Genomic DNA, 15,811 nt, shown 5'->3' with positions numbered 1-15,811 from the left:
GCTTTTGATGCTCCTTAGCCTGTCCAGACTAACACTGGCATCCTACTTTTTGTATTTTTCAGTTTGGTCATAACAGTAATTTTCCCTCTACATTAAACATAGCTGTATACACATTTTAAACAGCAGTGAGGGTTTTTTCTTTTTTTTTAGAGGAACCCCCCCTGTATTTTTGTAAGTGGAGTTCTTTATAAATACCTGTGAGTACTTTTACTCAACACATTACCTAAGGCTTTTCCTCTGATACTTGTTAAATGTAGTAAGCTGTCAGTCCTCAGTAGCTACTGAGGTAATGGATATGATGGAAAATATTTTCCTGCCAATTTTTCAGACATAAATTCCTTTCTGTAGGGTTTTTATGTTATTAAAATGTCCTTATGGAATTGCTACCTCAGGGAGTGGTACAAACAATCTCGGTCTGGTTTACCAGACTTGGGAGGAAGCAGGGGGTTTTAGGTGACTTCCTCTGCACTGAAGAACAAAAATCTCCAGGTGTTAATCTTAGTCTTTCATCCTCTCCTTTTCATCTCCTGAGGCCTTTCTCTTAATTTAGGGGGTTTTAAATAAGCACATAGCTTTACTTTTCCACAAGTAGTGCACTGTACAGGTGTAGTCAAAGATGCTGGAAGATACTTTCAATGTAATGTGGCCTTCAAAAGAAAAGCCAAAGTTTTCAATTACTGTCACTTCTGATACTCACCAGAGCAGTACGAGACCTGGATTTTACAGGAATTGTGTGCAGTGGAGAACTTGTTCAGTGTAAATGAATGTCATTGTACTTCTAGGTAGGTTGGAAGTAAATTTCCCTGGTTTCTTGTGGCGTGTCTGGAGGTTTCTTTAGCTTCTCCTTTAAGCAGACAGGGTCATAGAGTTCAGGTCACGGAGTCTGGAGCCCTAGGCCCTTGCAAGCTCTGCCACTATGCCTGGTGTTGGAGAAAGTGCTTGCAGTCAGTTTGATGGTGGGTCGGGAGCATCTGTGGCAGTGCTTAAGCTGGAGAGGGCTCCAACTTCAGGGGTAGTTGTGGTTCTTTACGGGCAGAGGGGGGAGACTTCGTTCTCTGTCTCGCTTCTTGCCACCTTTTGCATCCTGTCATGCATCAGCTCTGAAAAGAACAGGTCCTTGGAGTTACTACAGCTCAGTATTGCAGCAAACACTATCCCTATTTCTCAAGATAAGCTTTTTCTTTATTTTCCTTTCTTTTTGTCTTACAGCTTTCTGTAGCTGAAGGAAAATGGTGGAAGAGAGTGGAATAGAGACAACTCCACCCGGTACACCCCCACCAAACACAGCAGGGGAGACTACAGCTGCTACCACTGCTGCTACAGGTAGGTCATTAGGTACAGAAACTTCCTCAGAAACTCAGTGATATTTATTCATGTCTTTTTAAAGCACAGCAGTTCATCCAGAGGTGTTGGGATCAACCTAGAGAGCTCTTCTCCAGGCTGATGGGAAGAATTTGTTTCTTTCTCATGGCAGTATGGCATACATCTGACAGAGAGTAGTGTAAATGTTTTTATTATTCTTGAAACTTTTTGATGAAGTCATGTGGATGCACTTAGGGTTTTTAAGGACGTGGGGACAGGGAATACTGGCCAGTACAGTGCACAGTGAGATGAGCAGCACAGAAGGGAGTTCAAACAAGTCTACAGTCTTGTGGGGGATAGTGAGAAACGTGGACGATCACTTGGATTTTACTATTGTGGGTGGTAATCAGAGCACTGAATCTGATTTTTCCAGAGTCTGAACCCCATGTGCTTGACTACCGAATGCTCAGTTTTCTGACACATCTGGTAACATTACCTTGAGTCACACTAGTGCCGTGGACTCCCGAGTGGAGCGCTCTTAGCCCCAGGAGGATGTGCTGGGCGATCCATTGGGTGCAGGAAGAAAATACCAGAGCATTCCTTTATAATAGTTTTATCTAAAAAAAGAAGAAAAATCAAGCTTTACTCATATTGAAGATACTTCTTGGCATATATTTCAGAAACCACCAGAGACGTGGTAAAAATGTCTGTAATATTAAATGCAAACAATATGTTGACAAATGGATTTGTCAGGAAATTCTGTTGGAAGGAGACATAGAAAACATTGCTGATGATTATAAGAAACAAGCATGAGAACAGATCACAGTATGGAAGGTTTGCTGTACAGATGTTCCTAACGTGTTTCTGCTTATGGTTTTTGCTAAATTCTGTTTCAGTAATGAAATACAGAAAGAACAACTTTATTGTCAAATGCTGAAGGAGGGCTGTGCTGGAGAAGCTGCATCCTCAACAGTGAATGATTTCTTTAATAAAAGCCATGTTTTTATTAAGACTGCCTCAGAGTAACCATTGATGGAGTGATTGCTTTGACTAGGCTAAAAATGGATTCTCGAATAAGGTTACCGATCTATTTCCACCCATGACATTTATTGACCGCCTCATTCATAGGCAAGTTACTGCAGCAGTGAAAGTGGAGCTGGTGCACAAAGGGCTACAGGATGCCAGCAGTGTGGTTAACTTTATAGAAGTTCTCTTTAAATAGTAGGGGTTGTTTTTAGCTGCACCTTGTAATGGTAGAGGAAGTGACCGTGAAACTTTTGTGCATCGCACAGAGGTTTGCTGGTTGTCTTGTGGCAAGGGATTTAAATATGGCTTCAGCTTTCTTCTTGTACCAAAACAGACTTGCAGACTCGCTGACATTTTCTGTGATGACAAGTGGCCATCAGCAGTGTGCTACCCAGTAGTTATTTAAAAAAACCCCAAAACACACTTACAGTTTGTCCCTTCAAGATAAAGGTGGTTTATCCCTTCAAGATAAAGGTGGTGTTTTAAGAAGGAGTTACCTACTTCTTTGTAAGAAAGTCATGCGTTTGAGAAAATTGTTATTTGAAAGTGTTTACGTTGTCAATGCATTCCTGTTGCCAAAATCATTGCAAGTGTCACACAAAAAACCCTTTCCACTCTGTATATGTAAATTGGCAAAGAGAATTTCCTGAGCTATGTAAAAATCTTCCAGATGAATTAGCTTTGGTGGATTTTGAGCCCATTTGTTAGGAATACCAAAGTGCAACACCTTCTGATGATTTTTCCAGAAGAATTGAATGACATCAAGGAAGATGAACATTTGCTAGCTGAATTTCAAGATAAGCCTTCATATACTTGATGGCTGGGAGACGAAAACAAATAGCATGGTTTTGTAAGCACATCCAGCAACACCTTTTCATTTGGGTCTGTGTGTCTTTGTAAGGCATTTTTTCCAGGTGTGACAACCATTAAAGCCATAATCGGAATATAGAACCAGACCTCCAAATTGCTGATGTAAAATTAATGAGGCTTCTGTAGTAACATTGCTCACACTACAATATTATTAATGGTATTCTATAGTGTGCTAACCATTAATAACATAACATATTGTTTTATGAATATACTATTCAAATACTAATTTTCAGTGGGAGCAGAAGAGTTTCTTGATCTTTATCTCATCCTTTTAATATTTCTGTTCTGTATGTTTTAAAATCTATGGAATATACTAGGACAGTGGCCCATGTAAGTATTTTGTAGCTATGTTGGGGGTGTGCATGTTCTGTTTTTTATTGACTGGTGTGCGTGATAAAGTTTGGAAACGACCTCCTTACGGTAACTTGGCACGTCACTTGACTGTCATCAATGTTTAGGCTGAGTGCAGTTTCACATCTGAGCTGATCCAACAGCTTAGTGCTGTAAAAACCAGTGTTTTCTGTTTCTCTGGCTTAATTTTCTGTCTAAATTTGGTTTAGAGAACAAAATTGGCTTATCCAAGGATCAGCTGGGGGCCAGACTGAAACACAGAAAGCAGAGCGTTTAGGAGCCTGGGTAGCTGGGTGCCAGGGAAGAGAGGGCTGCCTGGGGCTCAGCGTGCTAGCTGGAAATTTCTGAGGCCCACTTCATCTGCTACAAAATGGGTGGTCAAATGTTGACTCGTCTTTTTAGCTGTGATAAATAGGGTCAGAGAAGAAAAGAGATTCCAGGCTACTATCTCCAGAAATTGAGGGCAATTGGTGGTGGTTGCAAACTCAAGCAGTACTAAACTTTTTTCCATTGAAAGGAGAAAAGCAGACTTGGTCAAAACTTACTTGTAAACTAGCTGAACAATTACATACCTGAATCTCTGAGATGAAGGCTTGGTGTTTCTAAAATTCCATTTGTCTTTTTTTCCCCTAGCTTTGTCCAGTCCCCTTGCTACACCAAGCCTGTCATCTTCTCCTGAGTGCTCAGCACCTCTGGCAGCTGGAGCATCTCCACTTCCTCCTCCTATGATGACTTCATCTTCTTTTCCACTTGTGCCATCTGCAACAGTTTCTACTATGGCGCCACCTCTAACTCCAGCCCGACCTCCAGTTGCCCCTTCGTCTTTTAGTACCTCTGTGTCGCAGTTCTCTACAGCTCCTTCATTAAGCTCTACTGCTGGCTCTGGTCTTCCTGCACCTCCTGCTGGTCCCCCGATTTCAGGATTTTCCATGTCTTCAACATATGATATCACCAGAGGCCACGCTGGTCGAGCACCACAGAGCCCACTGATGCCATCATTCTCTGCACCTCCCGTCACAGGTAACCTTTTGTATATAGACCTTTGTGCTTGTGAGACAGGATGAGGGGTCTCCTGGGTGGCTACTTCAGCAGTCTGCTAGAGTCCCACAAGTTCAGCTTCTTTAGTATTCTTGTGACACTTAATTACTGAGTAGCTGCGCTCGGAGGAATGGAGAATGGCCTTTGAAGTACGATCACGGTGTAGGACAAGAGTCCTCTTCCACAGAGTTCTGCTAGCACTCAGGCTCACAGAAAAGTGTTTGAGAGCAGTATTTTAAAATGTGCCCAGGAAAGCCCAGCTGACCATTTATTTCTGTGTTGCTGCTGTTCAGCTCAGAGGCAATTTTAGCCATTGTATTTCCACGGAATGGTAAGGTATCTCAGGCTGTAATCTCCTAATGGGCAAGTTTTTGTTCTGAGAAGCTCGCTATCTGTAAGAAGTCGTCCGTCACATGAGAGTAGCTTCTCTTTTCTTGCTTCTGGCTACTAAATTGCATCAGGACAGTGAAAAATACTTGCCTGCCATGCAAGCGAGTGCTGTAGTTGCTGAACTGAGGTGATTTTCTACTAGCCTAATGGAAACTTAGCTCTTCAGCTGCAGTTGAGTCAGGCTTTAACCATTGTTTGTGACATGTCTTATAAGCAGTCTGTCCAGAAAGACCTATGGAAATTTGAAGACAATAAAAAGCACCACTCTTAAGCTAACATGTCTTTGTTTAATTTTACACATCAGGTGCAGGTAGGCTCGGTTCTATGAGCAGATATTGTTGAACTCATTCACAGTAGTTGCCTCTGCTAAACTCTAACAAGCAGGATTGTTCTGGGGCCTTCAAGAAATGAAAGGAATCAGCCCAGTATTATTCTATTCTTCCTGTTCATTTTCCTGTAAAACAATTGCATGTTGCTACGGCATAAGAAATGAAACGCAGTACTTGTGTCTTGTTTTTCCCTCTTCCTAGGTGTCTTCACAGATCCTATTACTCAGCAAGCAACTTTCTCTTCCCCTTTGGCTCCTGGAACTGGTTCTGCAATCACTTTTCCTGAGGAGCTTGAAGACCCCAGAGTAGCTACTGCCCAAGGTGGAACACCTGCTGGAGGGCTGTGGGGGTTTATAAAGCTCTGTGGTTTTGTATGTTACCTTTCAGGAGGAACTACCATTTTTTGTTGTCTCTAACAAGATACAACTTTTAAGGGCATGTTGCTCTAGGTCCTGTCTTTCCTCTGTCCTCATTTGCAAGGTGGCTGTTTTTTGCTGAAACTGTGCTGCTTTCCTTTCCAGAAGAGGAATGACTACATAAATGCAGGCATCTTGGTGCTCGTGACAGGGAGATCCTTCTACCTTAGAGGTTTTGTCACATGCTCTTAAATCATGGGAAATGTCAGAACCTCTTTGATTCTTTGCACATCCTGGGTTTTTTTATCATTTCCTAATGAACTGAATTGTTTTTTTAGGGAATGCAAGTCCTGCCTGTTCTAAACCAAACAAGTCTCCTCAGGGAGAGGGAAATAAGTGTTTCTTCCACTGAGGAGGGGTTTCTTAAGAGGTGTCTGTGGTATTTGGTAGGATTTTTTCTATTCCGCTAGAGGGCACGGAGTGTATAATGCAGAACAGATAATCCTTGTGGTGCGATCTAATCGTAGAGAGGAAATAAGCCGCAACAACTGACAGCATCTCATGAGCCTGTAACCTTTTTGGAGCTGTGACATGCTACATCTGAGTAGTGTTGTGAAGGCTGTGGCAGAAAGATGCAGGGACTGTGTGTGAGCTCTGAGCTGTCTTCAGGAGCAACACGACTATCTGTACTGTAAATCGGAAGGAAGAATCAAGATTGACGTCCCAGTGGGACTGGAGACTTTTGGAGGGGCTTTCAAGGCCTTTTGAAGAAGAAAATCTGGAAGAATGAGTTGTGTGTGACGTGGCAGAGGGAGCCCTCCCTTACTCCAGTCATCTTGACAGTGCTACAGTCTTAAAGAGCAAGATTAATCGTCGATCAGTATGGTGAGAGCAGAGTTGTCGTGCTGCTTTTTTCTAGGGCACGTGTCTTATAATCATAAAAAGACAGCTTCTTTGGTCTTCAAGTGAAAATGTCTTCCAGTCACCATATTCCTCTTGCTTTTTTGCGATAGAAGGTAATGTTCCAGAAGAGAAGGTTTTCCTTGTGACATGATTTTGTAGCCCGTTTGAAAGGGCAGTAGTGAATTAGTTGAAAAGCCAATCTCATCCACGTTATTGTTGCCTGTATACCAGTAGGATCCAGCAAGTGACCTATGTCTGTTTCTGGAGAATGTGTATGATTGACTTCAACCCAAATGTAGATTCTTTGATTGGAGTATTAAATGTTGTACGTGCTCTGTGTTTTCCATGACCTCTGAGAATTTCCTAGGTGGAAGAATGAGGAATCATTAGTTGTACTGAAGCTGTCAAGTGTTGGATGTGTGGAAGCACACGTCAGAGTCAGGTTTTTAAACATCAGACAGAATCTGTGAGGCTTAACTGTCAGTTGTTGCAGAAATGCAAGCTGGATTCTCTGTTGAAGTGCATACACGGCAGTGCTGCAGTTATCTCTGTTTCTGCTCTTGAAATCGATTGAACTACCTTTTTTGCTCTGCTGTTCTTCAGAAATCCAACACCATTCTTTCAGATGTCCCTCAAGGTAGATAATAGGCCAGCAAGACCCTGTCAGTGTTTGTGCTTACATTTAATGAACTTTTAGGTCTGTCAGCAGCTCCACCTGGGATTTGGCTGGAGAAGATAGAGCGTTTTTTCAGCGTTGTTTAGAATCTACTTATAAATTGAGGAATTTCAGCTCAATTTCAGCTGTAAAAATATTTGTTAGTAATGGGCCATTCAAAAATAGGTCCTCTTGTCTGTAAGGTCATAAAAAAGAGGCTCTTCAGTTGGAGTTGTCACAGTTTGAGTCTAGCTACCGAGTCTGATGATAGCTGTAATTAGCATTTGTTAAATGTTCAAGACTTCCCGTCCCAGAATAGGAGGAAATCAAGTGTGTTGCCCACCATCACTGGCAGGCCTGTTTCTGCATTGGTGCGTGAGAGGATGGCGGTGATGATATTTGGCCTTTGCTGTATCCGGAAAGTCACGCACTCCTAGTCACGTCTTGCAGCATTTGTGCTGGGGAATGAGATGCACCAGGCATTACAAAGTGTAAATGTGGTAAGAAGACCACGAAGCAGCTTAATACTTGGGTTTTGTTTGGTTGGTTTTTAACTGTGCTATTGTGAGTTTCTTGGGGAAAAACGAGAAAATAATATGGAAGTCTGTTTGCTTATGTTTAGGGTGTAGCTGAGAATCCCACGGTGAAGTCTGTTCTTGATAAACCCAAACATTCAGTGGAGACCATGATTACACCGCTGGACCCTGGCATGGTTCCATATATCAGTAAGTATTTGTGACAAACCATTAAGTAATGCATAGAATGTTAGATTAATGTAACAGCACTTGAAGTTTATCTGGAGAGTGTGTTAATTCTGTCACAGTTACGTGGTGATTTCTCAGGTGCGTTGTCCAGTGAGACTCTCACTCTGCAGGCTGATTTTTTTATGTGCGTCTTAAGGTTCATTTACTTGTGTATTCTGCTGTAGTTTAGGTAGTAGCATAGTAATACCCTTCAGTTCAGGTTGTGAGAGATGAGCAAGTTACAGAGAACAAAACGGTGACAAGTCCTTGTCTGTAATCTGGAAGTCACATACTTTTTTCCCTCCCTGTTTCTCTGTTTGAGGGAGTGATATGGAATTGAGTTTAAAATATGCTGTATGTGTTCTGTTGGATCTGGTGATTAAATCCCGGTGTGTAAGGTATCGCACTGAGGGTCGACAAGCCGAAAGGTAAGCGTGCTCACAACGGTGTTTACATCGCTTTTGAGGCTTTCTTCTGACTTTCAGCTGTTCTGCTTTTCTAGCCCAACAGTATTTATACTATTTTAGGAAGCTCAGCAAACTTGAAGCAGTTCCTGAAACACTTGGGAAGAACATTGAAAAGGCTAAAACAGTCTAATAAAGTCTCAACTACCAGAGGGGAGGTTGTGGGGAGGTGGGCAATGGTCTCTTCAGCCAGGTGAGAGGAGATAGGAGAAGGGGAAATGGCACAAAGCTGCGCCAGCAGAGGTTTAGATTGGATATTAGAAAGAAATGTTTACTGAAAGGGTTGATGATCTACAAAGGTCTCTTCCAGTCGTATGATTCTGTGATTCTGTGAAGTATTGCTGAGCATTGAGCCTGGAATGAAAAGCATAGTATCTCAGTTAGAGCTTTAAAATGAATAGGAAGGAGCAGCATTGTGGTAGTCACAATTTTGTGTTTTACTAAAGTACATTCATGTCACGTCTAACTGAGCTGAGATTTCTACAATTTGTCAGAGTACTGGACAGGTTTTATGGGTTGGGTTTTTGTTTGGCTGGTTTAGGTGTTTTTTCCTTGCTGTGTTTTGTTTGTTTGGTTTGTTTTGCTTTTTGCTTTTTGCTTTTGTTGCAGCAGTCTGGTGAGCAGTCCTCCTTCTTAGTTGTGCTAGTGCTGCTCTTTGCATGTAGGTGAAGCTGGTCAGGAAACTGATGAGGCAGAGAAGAAAGCATTAACACCTTTGTGCGCTTTGTTTTTCTGAGCTGTCACTCAATTGGACCTGTGGTGTGATCCAGCTGACCACATTGCTGCACCATTGTACTAAAGCAGTGGGCAATATGTGGAATAAAACGGGATCATCTCTCATAGGGGGAAAGGGTGAATCAGCTTGGTCTCGGTAGTCTGGGGAAGACTTAAGGGGGGATCTGGTCAATACTCCTAAATATCTGAAGGGAGAATGGGGCCAGACTCTTTTCAGTGACAGGACACGGGGTAATGGGCACAAACTGGAACGCAGAAGGTTCTCTTCCATTCCCTACCATTCTTTGATTCTCTTGAGTGCATCCAGGCAGCTTCTGAGTATGTTTGAGGATGGAGACTTCCTCGTGGTTCTGGACAACCTGTGCCAATGCTTGGTTACCTTCATGGTTAAAAAGATCCTTCAGATGTTTGTATGGAACCTCCTTTGTTTCAGTTTGTGCCCATTGCTTCTGCTCCTGTCCATGGGCACCACCAAAAAGAGTCTGGCTTCTTCCTCTTTGCAGGCTCCCTTCAGATATGTGTACAAATCAGTGAGATCCCTCTGGCTTTATCTTCTGCAGGCTGAACGTGCCTATCTCTGTCAGTCTTTCCCCCTAAAAGAGAGATTCTAGCCCAGTGGTTCATCTAGTTCAATATTCTGTCTTCAGCAGAAGCAGCAGGAGGTGAATGTCAGGATTATTCTTCTAAATCCATGAGTTGTCATCTTAAATGAGCACTATGCTTTGTTTCAGGTGCAGAATACGCCTCAGTTCCTGTTGTCCTTTTTTCATTGATGAATCACTTAGGAAGTAAAAGTTAGGTGACTAGCTAAATTAAGTGACTTCTGCTTCAGGAAAGAACTTTTGTGCAACGTGTGAGAAAGAGAAAACCAACTGAAGCATAGTCTTAAGATGTAGAATGTATTTAAACTGGCTTGTAATGGGAATGAAGAATAGTACACGCTCATAGATATACATCTCTCTCTATATATATACACACACCTGTGTTTTACAGAAACTGGGAGAGAACTGGACATAGTGGTTACTTCTACCAAAGAGGTGAAAGTTGCAGCCATTCGAGATGCCTTTCAAGAAGTCTTTGGAATGGCCGTTGTTACTGGAGAGGCTGCGCAGTCTAACATCGCACCCCAACCTGTGGGCTACGCTGCAGGTTTAAAAGTAAGTACTAAAGTACCTCCAGCACAGAGAAGGGCAATGGAAACGTAGGATGAGAGAGTGGTTTGGTTTGGAAATGACCTTACAAATTGTCCTCAGTAGAGGGGGCTGAAACTCTCTGCACTAGACCACACTGCTCAAAGCCACATCGAGCCTGACCTTAAGCACTTCCAGGGATGGGGCATTGACCCAGAAAAATCTGATTTTCCCTAAGGGGAATGTCAGTCTGTGGCATTGGGAGACTTCTCCTTTTCTTGTTTTTGGTGTAACTTGCCGCCTGTTCCGTTAGATCATTCTGAAGCTGCTTGTTGGAATAGCCTTTGGGGTTCTTGTGCAAACGCGGTCACAGCAGTGAAGAACATTTATGTCCATTTTCTTCTAAAGCAGTTGATTGCCATCACATCTGGCATGCATTGTGATATGACTGTAGTTTGAAAGTGTATCAGGCATTTGTTCTTAGTCTGTCACTAGCACAGTACTTTGGGATGAAAACTAAACATGAGAAATTGAATAGGAAAAATGTAATCAGAAGTTAAGAGAGCCTTTGAGACTGGGTTGTCTCCCAACTAATTCTGTAGGTGAAAGACAGGTTGATCAACACTTGCCAAGGATCTTCCTGAACAGCTCCATTCTTACATTTAGTATGTAGGAATTCATTGTGCAGCTTTTCAAACAGCTGTGCTGGCCCAGAAGAAGAGTTAGCAAGGGTTGTTTCACCACCTTTTAAAAATACACAGTTGTTCCTTGTATCTAGGTGGAACCATCTCCTTGGCCAATACCTAAACCCAGTGACACCAACGATTTTGTATTCTGTTTCTTCAATGTAAGCAAACCATTTCCTCCATAAAAAGGAGGTATTTTCTCCTAACTGCTGTGGCAGCATTCACAGCGGAGTGAAGCTTATCCTCATAGCAATGTATTAGCTGAAACAATTTTATATGGAGGTAAAGGAGAAAAATAGACATGTTGCTTTACCTGATTAGCTACTGCAGCGTAGTGGTAATAGTGTTTGTATGGCAACTCAGAGTGAGAACAGGGTTGGAGTAAATGATTCCTTAGCTGGATAGGTACCAGAACAGAGAGGGTCTCTTCACTGGACAGAGTTGGTCCAAAGCTCTGAAAGGATCAAAGCACAACAGATCTTAAGATGCAAAAATGTTGATGTGAGTAACAGGATATATTCTGATACTTCAGTGAGTTTTATCATAGCTTGTGTTACTGTTTGAGATTCCTGTTTGGGAAAGGCTATGGTGCTTTTTCATGACTTTTGTTTCTTGTTTTTCTACTGTTGATAAAAAGAGTAATTTTTCAAAATCGCTGTTTTCTGTTTAACTTGAAAATTCTGCTCCAGAGGGGTTTTTTGCACTCATCTCTGAGTGTTGTATGATGTGATTGAAAGAGAATGTTGTCTAACAGATCATGTTCCCATGTAGGGAGCCCAAGAAAGAATAGACAGCTTGCGCCGGACTGGAGTAATCCATGAAAAACAGCCTGCTGTATCGGTAGAAAACTTCATTGAGGAATTGCTTCCTGACAAGTGAGAACTTGAAATATATCCCTGAGGTGGGGAGAGGGCTGTTTCTCATTGACTCAAAGGGTCTTGCTTCCAGTGCTTTAAAGAAAAAAATGTCATTTATATGTAGACACATATAAAATACATGAAACAACAGGAACCATAGAATTCTTTAGATGGGAACACAGGCACTACAGTTTTTCGTATATACATGAACTGATACATGCAAATTTGATTTGAAAAATGCTGGGATGCCTTGATGTAAGTCATTGTTACATTTTTAACTACAGTTGTACTAGAGGTTGTAAAACGGTCATCATTCAAGGGCTAACATGTTTCTTTTCAACAGACTCTAACTTGGCTGTAATTGCAGGTGGTTTGACATTGGATGTCTGATTATCGAGGATCCAATTCATGGAATTCATCTGGAAGCTTTTACCCAAGCAACACCAGTGCCTTTGCAATATGTTCAGCAGGCGAGTTTTCTGTTTTCTTATTAAAGTTGGATTAAGACTTAGGATTTAAGATTTAATTTATGATGTCAGCTCTTACTGGTAGTAGCTACACTTGAATTTCTTAGTTTATAAAATGAGGATCAAAAATATTTTTGAGTCATGCATTGCCTAAAAATCTTCAGGCCTTTGTAGAAAAGCAGTTCTCCCTTGGGAGTCTTCATTCTGCAGTACATGGCACTTGAGCCGCTGATTTTAATTCTTGTTAAAGAAGAAGAAATATTCCAAGAAGTTAACCAAGGAAAAAATAACCTCAAAGTACTCCCTCAGAAAAGGAAGTACAGCTTTAATTATTGAATTGTTGTCATCAATCTGATTCCATGACTCACAAATGTTTAGATAGATAAGAATCCTCACTCTTGCTTAGGTACAGAAGGAGGTCTTGTAGCTCAAGTAATGCACTAAGCAAGTGCACCTAGGAGGTGCAGTAAGCACTCTTACCCGTCCAAAGGCTCATTTTCCTTTCTTTAGCTTACTTCCCAGATGTGTTTGAGTGTCATCTAATGCCAACAAAATGGCATCACCAGTGAGGTGTCTGTGTGAGCACGTTAGCAATTGAGCAGAGCAGGCTTCTTATCAGTCCTTCCTTCCGCCCTTCTTCAAAAGCAGAGCTGTTAGCAAAGCAGGTCAGTACGTTTACCCCTAAACTAAAGAGTGTCAAAGCACTGACCCAAACACATTTCTGTCCCCATGAAAATTTATCTTTATGGGTAACCCCAGGGGTGTCCAAGCACCACTTCTGTCCTCTCTTCAGCTTGGAACGCCCCCATGCTGCCCCTCCCCTCGCCCCATAGGCTGTGCCTAGCACCTGGAACCAGTGGATCTGTGACATCAGCCCTGCGGCCAAGGGCACCCCAGGCAACGGGAGTACTGTGAGCACTCTGTCAGCTGCTGCGCTGTGGGTAACAAGCTCTGCTTGCTTCTTGCAGCTACCACGTTCTCCTGCTGCTCCTCCTGACAGACATGAAACTGCTCTCCTTCCTCATTTTGCTGTCCTTGTGCTGGCCTGTGCAGGGCACATGGGATACCTGCTGGTAAGTGGCCCTTGGCTCTTGAAGGTAGCATGGGCAAGCCTTATGGGATTCACTGGAGGGTTTCCACTTGTCCCCCATGGTCACGCCACGGCTTCCTGAACCCCCTGTGGGGCCCTCGGATCTTTGCCAGCACCCAGGCTGCTGGCACCGCTTGTCTACGGGGCTAAAGCCAAAACAGAGGCAGATGGGTGCACGCTCCATGGCGTTCCCTGGCCCTCCTGTCCATACAGCACCTTGCGGGGAGGGAAGACGGCTGACCTTCAGCCTGAACAGCAGCAAGTCATTGAGCAGGACAGTAACGATCTTCTGCTTACAGGACCTGCGGGCACCGGCCCATGGCCTGGAACTCAGGCATGTCGCGTGTTGTGGGCGGCAGAGATGCCCAGAAGGGAGCCTGGCCCTGGATTGTGAGCATCCAGAATCCCTGGAACGTGGGCACAGGGCATATATGCGGAGGCTCCCTGATCCACCCACAGTGGGTCCTTACAGCAGCCCACTGTTTCATCAACGTCTGGTAAGGAGGAGTAGGGAACAGCACACAACACTCCCAGCTGCCCTGCCCACAGCACCTCAGGCTACCCTCACCCCATCCCGTTCCATTCGCCCGCTGGACACCCACTGTCTGGACTCTCCCCAGCCCAGCTCAGGAGAAAGGTGGGCTCACGCCACTGCTTCCCAGCAGCCTCCAGCTCCAAGTTCCTGGTGCCCAAGGCGTGCTAGGGTGGTTGGGCCCTCTGTAGCACCACTTTCCTCTCTGCCTTGTCAAGAGCAGGTGGCAGACAACGGCTGGGCTGTGACAGCACGTAGCTCCGCTGGCTCTGAGTGCTCTCTCTGTCTGCCTTCCAGGGACGTCAGCATGTGGCATGTGGTCATCGGTGCCACGCAGTTGACGCGGCTGGGTCCTGAGGCACAAGTGCGCCGTATCATGCAGGTGATTGTTCACGAGCACTACAGCAACATCACACAGAAGAATGACATCGCGCTTATGGAATTGGACCAGCCTGTCCAGTGCAATGACTACATCCAGCTTGCCTGTGTGCCTGATGCCTCGCTGAGAGTTTCAGAGCTGACCAACTGCTATGTCAGCGGCTGGGGCTCCACAACTGCAAGATGTGAGTTCCTGAGCACTCCTTGTGTCCTGAGAGCAAGCATGGAACACTGGGGAGGCGGGCTGGGCTTTCAGGCAGCAGAGGCGAAATGTCGACACAGTCAGGTTGCATGGGGATGTGTGCCTAGAGAGAGGAGGCGGGCCTGACCCATTAGTCAAAGCAAGACACAAAGCAAACACTGCTACAGTGCATTCTGGAGGCCAAGCCAAGCCCTAGGCAAGGGGCTTACCCAGACCAGGGAGGAGAACCAGGAATGAGCTGCTGCATTCTTTGCTCACAGCTGCAGAAGCCACCGACAGGCTGCAGGAGGCCAAGGTCTACCTCATCGACATCAAGCAGTGTAACAGCAGCAACTGGTACCGAGGGGCCATCCACAGCCACAACCTGTGTGCTGGTTATCCCCAGGGTGGCATCGACACCTGCCAGGTAGGAGTCTGCGACAAACCGGTCCCCAGCACCACTAGCAGCCCTGTCACAACAGCCCAAAGTTCTGCTGGCATGGGCTTTGCCTGGCAAGTCACCTTCCCAGCACTGCTGGGACTTGCCTCTCCTTCCCCATGAGCATGTCCTTGTCCGGTGCCCCACCTTGGCCCACCTAGGGCTCTTGATAGCCTGTAGGCCCACATCCCAGTCCTGGCAGATGAGTCTTCTGTGCATCCAGCATCACTGCGCGGAGCTGAGGGAGAGTCAATCCCCTCAGAGGCAAGAGGGGGATCTCTGGCTCATGGGAAGGAGCTAGCCATAGTGCTGACAATGGCCACCCAACACCACCTTCATGCTCTCTCCTTCCCCTCAGGGTGACAGTGGTGGCCCCCTTGTCTGCCAGGACAAGAATGCCGAGTACTTCTGGCTCGTGGGATTGACCAGCTGGGGCACAGGCTGTGCAAGAGCAAGGCGGCCTGGCATCTACACGTCCACCCAGCACTTCTATGAATGGATCCTGGTCCAGATGGGAGCCAGCTCGGCATTCAGGAGTACCCCAACAGCACAGGCATGGAGTCACTTCCTCACCACCTCAAGACCATGGCAGAAGCCAGCCCCAACACCAGCTCCAGCGGGTGGGCCTACCTCCTGCCCATTTCCCATTGAGAAACTGGTGCAGTTCTTCACTGGGGTGCGGGAGCTCCTGCGGGGCATGTGGGAAGACAAGGCATGAGGAAGCAGGAGGGACAGCGTCCAGGCTGGGCAGCATGGTACCACCGCTGTCTGCTGCTGGGCCAATGGCCTCTGATACGCAGCGTCAGAGGCCTGCTCTGTCTCGCCCACATTCCTCAGGGTTTCACACAGTTGCTGATTTCAGCCCAGTTCTTGAAATAAAGTTGCCCAT

General features: G+C 44.8%; 3 protein-coding genes across 3 annotated transcripts in view; all 3 read left to right on the top strand.

Annotated features, from left to right (window-relative positions):
- Positions 1-15,811, top strand: part of LOC311203713 (uncharacterized protein) — a gene marked incomplete at its 5' end in the record, with an annotated part of 71,391 nt that overhangs the window by 27,022 nt on the left and 28,558 nt on the right.
- On the top strand, positions 1,230-12,329 carry LOC311203252 (protein PRRC1-like; the record flags this gene model as incomplete). Its single annotated transcript, XM_084277906.1, has 7 exons — positions 1,230-1,323; positions 4,183-4,569; positions 5,508-5,665; positions 7,843-7,945; positions 10,156-10,319; positions 11,750-11,853; positions 12,203-12,329. 7 exons carry the CDS (start codon positions 1,230-1,232, stop codon positions 12,327-12,329), a joined length of 1,137 nt encoding a protein of 378 aa, XP_084134032.1.
- On the top strand, positions 13,729-15,640 carry LOC311203251 (acrosin-like; the record flags this gene model as incomplete). The annotated part of the gene is made up of 4 exons (XM_084277905.1): positions 13,729-13,889; positions 14,222-14,487; positions 14,765-14,910; positions 15,281-15,640. The coding sequence occupies 4 exons, from the start codon at positions 13,729-13,731 to the stop codon at positions 15,638-15,640; spliced, it is 933 nt and encodes a 310-aa protein (XP_084134031.1).

Source organism: Gallinula chloropus (genome assembly GCF_964237585.1).
Source record: "Gallinula chloropus genome assembly, chromosome: Z".
Taxonomy (NCBI): domain Eukaryota; kingdom Metazoa; phylum Chordata; class Aves; order Gruiformes; family Rallidae; genus Gallinula; species Gallinula chloropus.
This window is presented reverse-complemented; position numbering and strand designations above follow the sequence as displayed.